Genomic DNA, 6772 nt, shown 5'->3' on the forward strand with positions numbered 1-6772 from the left:
CCGACGCCCCTCCCAACCTCCAAAGCACATGTAAAAGTGTCCAGATAGCTGTCATTCCACATCCATTTTCAGGTCACACATGAATGCTTGCTCTTAGCAACTTGGGAGGGGAATTGGGAATCTACATTTACAAATTAGAGGATTTGGGGATTGGTCCTCTAGTTTTTCATGCTCAGAAGGAAGCAAGTGTCCAAAGACCACACTTTTAACTCACACATGATCAGGAAAAACTGCCTTAGACTGGAGCTAGTTTTAAGGGTTTCTGAGCAAATAAAGCTCAACATAATTGGGTCACCAATGCCTTGAAGGGCATAACTAGTTTTCTACTGCTCTCTGTTTTTAATTACAATGTATATGACTACTGTACAAACCTAGTGTTGAAAAGAAAAATCTAGTGACCTTCCACTGGAATTCGCTCCCTGCTTTCTTTTGCTCTTCTTCATATTTCTTCATCTCCAGCAAAGGCCCTAAAAAGTCTCTGCTAGTAATAGGGGGCTTTCCCTTTAGCCAAATCCAGGCAGATTTATGTATTCGATCTTGTGCCAATTTCCATTTTAAGATTTCAGTCTAATTTTTTTCATTTCTTCCATCCCCAGTGGATGATCACAAGTGTGGGGCAAACAGCTGTGGCATCACCCACTAATGTACACACTAATGCACACCTGACAGTATAGGTCTCCTATTTTTGCTGTGATCTGACATACTGAAAATTGAACGTGGTATCCCAAAAAGATTAAACTCTTTATCCACACCCTATTAGTGGATGGCCTGAATTGCTGTCTATAAACTACCCTCATTCATTCACAAAACACATGATCTGTGGGATACTACACTGTGGTTTCTACAGTGCAGTGGTGGCCAAGCATGTACCAAGGTCAGCCAACTGAAAACTCAAAATCAGAAATTCAACAGGTATGGCTCCAGGACTAGTTCAAGGAAATTCGGGGCTCCTTGTGAAACCATTTCAGTAGGCTCATCTGTCTGCAAGGACAAAGATCCAGTCCATTCCACTAATGACCATATGGCTTTGACTCTGTCAAGTCAGCTAGTCCCATGTGGAAGAAGCAGTGTTTGTGAAGGAGTCTGAAGATTAGCAAATAGAATAACAGAATCAAAAGGTGGGAAGGGACATACAAGACCGTATAATCCAGCCCCCTTCACAAATGCTGGAAAAAGAGATTGAGAGGGGACAAATTATAAAAGTTTCCAGATATCTGAAAGGCGGCCATAAAGAAGAGGGAGAACAACTGTTTTCCCTTCGCAGAGGGCAGAAAGCAAGGCATTGAGTTTAAACTATAGCTAAAGAGATTTAATCTCAAGGAAAAAACCTGCCTAACTGTAAAAGCAGAAAGACAATGGAAGAAACTACCTAGGAAAAATTCACTGGACATTTTCAACAGGGCATTGGTTAGGCATATATCTGGGGTAGTTTAGGGAAAGTGCAGCCTGCATTTCATAGTTTCATAGTTTGTAGGGTCGGAAGGGACCCGAGCAGATCATCAAATCCCAGTACTCTTTCCTGCCATGGCAGAGGGTCGGACTTGATGATCTGCTTAGGTCCTTTCTGACCCTACCAACTATGAAACTATGAAATGCAGGCTGCACTTTCCCTAAACTATCCCAGACACATGCCTAACCAATGCCCTGTTGAAAATTTCCAGTGAAATTTTCCTAGGTAGTTTCTTCCATTGTCTTTCTGCTTTTACAGTTAGGCAGGTTTTTTTCTTGAGATTAATCTCTTTAGCTATAGTTTAAACTCAATGTCTTGTTTTCTGCCCTCTGAAAAGGGAAAACAGTTGTTCTCCCTCTTCTTTATGGCTGCCTTTCAGATATCTGGAAACTTCTATAATTTATCCCCCTCTCTTAATCTCTTTCTCCAAACCAAATGTACATCTCAACCTTTCTTCACCTTTCTTCACCTGGCTTTAATTTCCCCCCTCTCCTCCACTCCTGAATTTTGCCACTCATTTGTGGCTCTTCTCTAGATTCTCTGCATCCTTCTAAATGCAGATTTCAGAAAAGGACACGAGACTCCAGTTGAGGCCTAACCAAATACTGAGTAGAGAGGTACTATCACTTCCTGTGTTTGGCATACTATTCTTCTTTGAATATAGCCCCAAAATGCATTTTTTTTGTGTGATGGCATCATATTGCTGATTCACACTGAGATCCTGATCCACCACAATCTCCCAATCCTTCTCAGCAGTACTACTGCCTAGCCAGCTATCCCTCATTCTATAGTTGTGCATTTGGTGTACACCTTACATTTGTCTTTACTGAATTTAATTTTGTTGTCTGTAGCTCAGTTCTCCAATTTATCAAGATCTTCTTAAATTCTAATTCTGTCCTCCAAAGAGTCTGCATCCTCTTCCAGTGTTGTTTATCACACCAACCATGATCAGTGAGCTGTCTGTTCCTTCATCCAAACCATTAATAAAAATGTTAAACAGTGCTGGACTCAGAACAGCCCCCTGTGAAACCTCGCTTGAGACCTCTTGCCTTTCCTGACATTGATCAATGTATAGTTACTCTTTGCTTGCAGTTATTCAACCAATTATGTATTCATCTAGCAGTAATTCTGTCTGGGCCACATTTCTCCAGTTTACTTGTGAGAAAGTCACATGGGATTGTGTCAAAAGCTTTACTAGAGTCCAGCAGGTATATTATGTCCACTGCATTTCTCTCTTTCTAGTTACCTGTCAAAGCTAGTTACCCTGTCAAAGAAGGAAATCAAGTTGGTTGGTATGATTTGTTCTTAACAGATTCATTTTGGCTGTTATGATCCCCTTTCCTCCTCCAAATCTTTACAAATTGACTCTTCTATAATTTGCTCCAATAACTTATGAAGTTTTGAAGTCAGGCTGACTGATAATTTCCTGGGTCCTCCTTTTTCCCTTTTTTAAAAACAGGTACTACTTTAGCCCTTCTTCAGTCATTTGGGATCGTGCCAGTCATCCATGACTCTGCAAATATTATTAACAATGACTCTGAGATTTCTCCATCTAGTTTCTTCAGCATCCAGGGAAGAATTTTATCAGACGTGGCTGCCTTAGTCATTCAAATTTGTCAAAAGCTCTCTACTTCACTTTCTACTTATCTTGATCTACAGCCCTTCCCTTCCAAAATTAATATAAACAAAGAAGTTGTCTGGGCAGTTTATTTTTTTGTGAAAATTGCAGCAAAGTAGTCATTGAGTAGCTGTACCTTTTTTACAGTTCTATGAATAGCTTCACCATATCATTGAGCAGTCGACCCACAATTAACCTCATCTTTCTTTTCTGCCTGTAGAATCCTTTCCAGTTGTCTTTAATATTCCTTGTCAATTGTACCCCCTTTTACCTTTACTTTCCTAATTTTTATCCTTACATATTCTTGCTGTTCCTTATTATACTGCCTTAATGACTCAAACTTTCTTCCATTGTCTGTTTGTTTTTTCTCTTGATTTTGGAGGCTAGGAGCCCAAAGAGGTATGGGGAAATCACTGTGACTGGTGCTTCTGAGATGTTTTTGAAAATCCACCCACAGTCTTATTCAAATAGCACCCTTTCTGATGATCATAACAGATACTGACCCTCTCAGGGCACATGTCCCAACAAGCATGCACGTGCAGTTTGCAGCATTGCAACGTGCGTCCAGCACACATGCACCCATTCACCGTGCTGCTAATTAGCAGCACAGCAGTTCTTCTTGACATTGGAAGAGCCTGGTGTAAAAAAAAAACAACCCAAAACCTGCTGCTAAAAAAAAGCAGCATGGTGCATGCCGCAGCAGCATGCACTGCCAGAAATGGAGCCTGGCTGGCCATGCTCTGACTGCTGGCCAGGTGCGTGCTGTACCACATGTGCAGGGGCATACTTGGGGACAAATATGTGCCACTGCTATTTGTTCCATGAAAAATGTGTACCCCTGCACATGTGCGATCATCAGGACACACCCCCAGTGACCATTGTCATAGTATGAACACAGTACAATGAAGAAGGACAATCTTGTTTGGATGCCACATGCAGCACTTCCTATCACTCCTGTGAGAAGCAACAGCTGATTTGAGGGGTAGGTGGATTTTGAACAGTGTCATCAGATATGACAAAGGCTGCAGGACATAGCATGGCATTTTTTTGCTGTAATTCCTATGCATGGGCCCATCAACTTTCCCTTTCCTATTCAGAGCTCTTGACTTTCAAAAATGCTTTATCCTTCAGTATGCTGAAATACAGAGGAAGGGTGAAGAGGGAGAAGTACCTCTTCCACCAAGCATGCTCAGAGCAAAATAACCCACCTTACAAAATGAAACAGCAATTTCATTCCTAATCCCTTAGAAAACCCATTGATTCAGTTATGCCCTCAGCCATGTGGTAGGTTGCTTCCTGCAACACTGCAACACTGAACTGTGAGTGTCGCTGCCCCAGCACATTGGTGATGTTCTTTGGAAAAAAATGTTGCTCATTAAATTATCTGCTTCCTTTGTCTCTCCCTTTGGCTTTAGGCTCTGTTACAGACAGCAGACCCAGGAAGACGATGAGACTGATCGATTTCTAAAGGAATGCAATGCAGATCCTACTCTCCGAGAACGCCTTTCCGTTCTCTCCCACAGTTTCCAGGACCACAGAAGAATGGTGCAAGGAGATTCTATGCTCTTCTCTGATAACATCTTTACTATTGAGCCAGTGGTGAGTGCAGACTAAGTATCCTACCCTGTACACTCTGTGTCATAAGGTCTCTCAATAGACAAATGCATATTGTTCAGTCACTGAGAGAGTCAGCTTTGCAATGTTTCCAGCTAAAAATGAAGAGCAAAATGCAATGTTATTGCTGAGTGGAGAGTCCCAACAGGCAATAAAAATTTGCTTCCATCAAAACCACTCCGTTACACCCACAATCTGATTTTTACTAGTCTGTGTTCTCCAACAGACAGTGGAGTGGTCCAGCCTGGGAGACAGTAGAATCAGATTCTGTTCTTGCTCTGCTGCTAAATAGTCGTATGACCTTGGGCAAGTCACTTACATTCTCCGGCTCCATTTCTTCATCTATAAAACAGGGATAATGATACTAAATTTTTTTTGTTTTGTTTTCTTGGTTAAGTCCTTTGAAGTCTATGACTGAAAAAGCTATGTATAGGAGCTAAGTAGTAGTACTTGACCATTCAATGCTAATATATTTAACTGTCCTTTCATAGGCAGGTGTTAGTATATGGTAGCTATTTATTACATGCACCTGTATGAGAAACATTAGCAGCTTGCATTGTTCAGAGAGGTGCTGATTTGAGCACATCTTGAGTATGTGGTATTTCAAGATTAATAACTTGTTATTGTGGCCACTGCTGATCACATGATCAGTCCAAGGTCAAGAGGTCTTTTGGGGATACAGGCCCAAATTCAGGCCGGGGTAATCAGAGGTATATCCCCATACAGTTCCATCTGTATAGCTTTGACTTACACCAGGTCTGAATTTGCCCTCCAAGATCATTTCTAAGCCCTTCCATAAGCATGACACATTGGAATACATTTGTTATTTTTAATATATGTACCTTTAAAAGCAAGTTTTGCATGTCTTTGTAAACCTAATCTAGCTATGTGAACAAAAACCGAGGCATGCAGATTAACTGAAGCTGTAATTCTCTATATTTACACTGTCTGATACAATGTCTTCTCACTTTGCTGGGTAATGAAAAACCCTTTTCATTCTCTTTTGAGTAAAACCAATTATCTTTTTTTATTAAAATATATGGAACTCATTTTTTCTTACAGAAGGGGTCAGGTTTTCAGTTCCTTTGTATGTCTGGAGTAAAGCCCCTCCTGAAAACAGATTTTCACTGCTGTAAGTGAGAGCTGACTGTTAAATCAGAGGTTGTAGTAAAGTACATTACATATAGTGGAGTGGAGCACCTTAATTTTACCAAGGTCCCACAGCCAAATAGGCAGAATCTAGAATGGGGGGTGGCCCAACCCCCTGCTCTAGCAACAAGGGAACTATGAAAAAGTATCTACTGTATAATCTCAAAGGCAACTTAAAGGCTTTGGCTCAGACCCTCAGTGGGAGTTAAGCTTGAGGGTTATGTACCTGAATAGCTTTAAGGATTTGGGCCTTGAAGTCTCTCAGAGTCAATGAAGCTTATTTTTCCAAGTGATTAAGCTACTTCTAGAAATGTAACTTGCTGTGCTGTGCAAAGCTTCGGGTGGTGATTCGATTCAGAGGAGATTCGGCCCAATTCAGTGGCCAAATTTCCAAATCCAAATCAAATCAGGGGACCAATTTAAAGGTCCAAATTGATTCAAAGCTCTCTGAATGTTCGGAAAAGATTTGGAGAGCTTTGATTCGGGCACTCCCCGGCTCCCAACTGGCAAGTACTAGGGGTGGGGGAGGGGACTATGGGGGGGCCCCCTGCCAGCCCCCATGATCACCCTGCTTTCCCAGCCCCCCCGACCCCCGCCTGCTCTCCCAGCCCCACCATGTCTGCTCCTGCCTGCCCCAGCTCCCCATACTTTTAAAAAAAAGCCTCAGTGCTTACTGGGTGCTGCCGGGTGGGGGATGATCCCTGCTGTCCCCCACTGCCCCACGGTGCATGGGGGGGCTCTCCATGAGCCCCCCGACCCCTCCCCCAGTCCTTCCCACAGGTGCCCGACCCAGGCCAGGTGCTCCAGCTCTTTAAGAAAAAAAAACCAAGAAAAGCCCTGGGACTCACCTTTCAGGGCTTCAGGGGCTTGTGCAGGGATCTCCGTGTGCAGACAGGAGTGGTGAGTCCTGGGGTTTTTTCAGGTTTTTTTTCTTAAAGGGT

At 42.5% G+C, this 6772-nt stretch overlaps 1 protein-coding gene across 2 annotated transcripts in view; it reads left to right on the forward strand.

Annotated features, from left to right (window-relative positions):
- HYDIN (HYDIN, axonemal central pair apparatus protein) overlaps window positions 1-6772 on the forward strand; it is a 383645-nt gene that overhangs the window by 94044 nt on the left and 282829 nt on the right. For both annotated transcript variants that reach the window (XM_019535579.1, XM_019535580.1), the window contains exon 8: window positions 4484-4667. In XM_019535579.1, coding sequence (XP_019391124.1) covers window positions 4484-4667 — 184 coding nt within the window. The remainder of the gene's footprint in view (window positions 1-4483; window positions 4668-6772) is intronic.

This window comes from Crocodylus porosus, unplaced genomic scaffold, assembly GCF_001723895.1.
Source record: "Crocodylus porosus isolate Cpor-Errol unplaced genomic scaffold, CroPor_comp1, whole genome shotgun sequence".
NCBI classification, from domain to species: Eukaryota; Metazoa; Chordata; order Crocodylia; family Crocodylidae; genus Crocodylus; species Crocodylus porosus.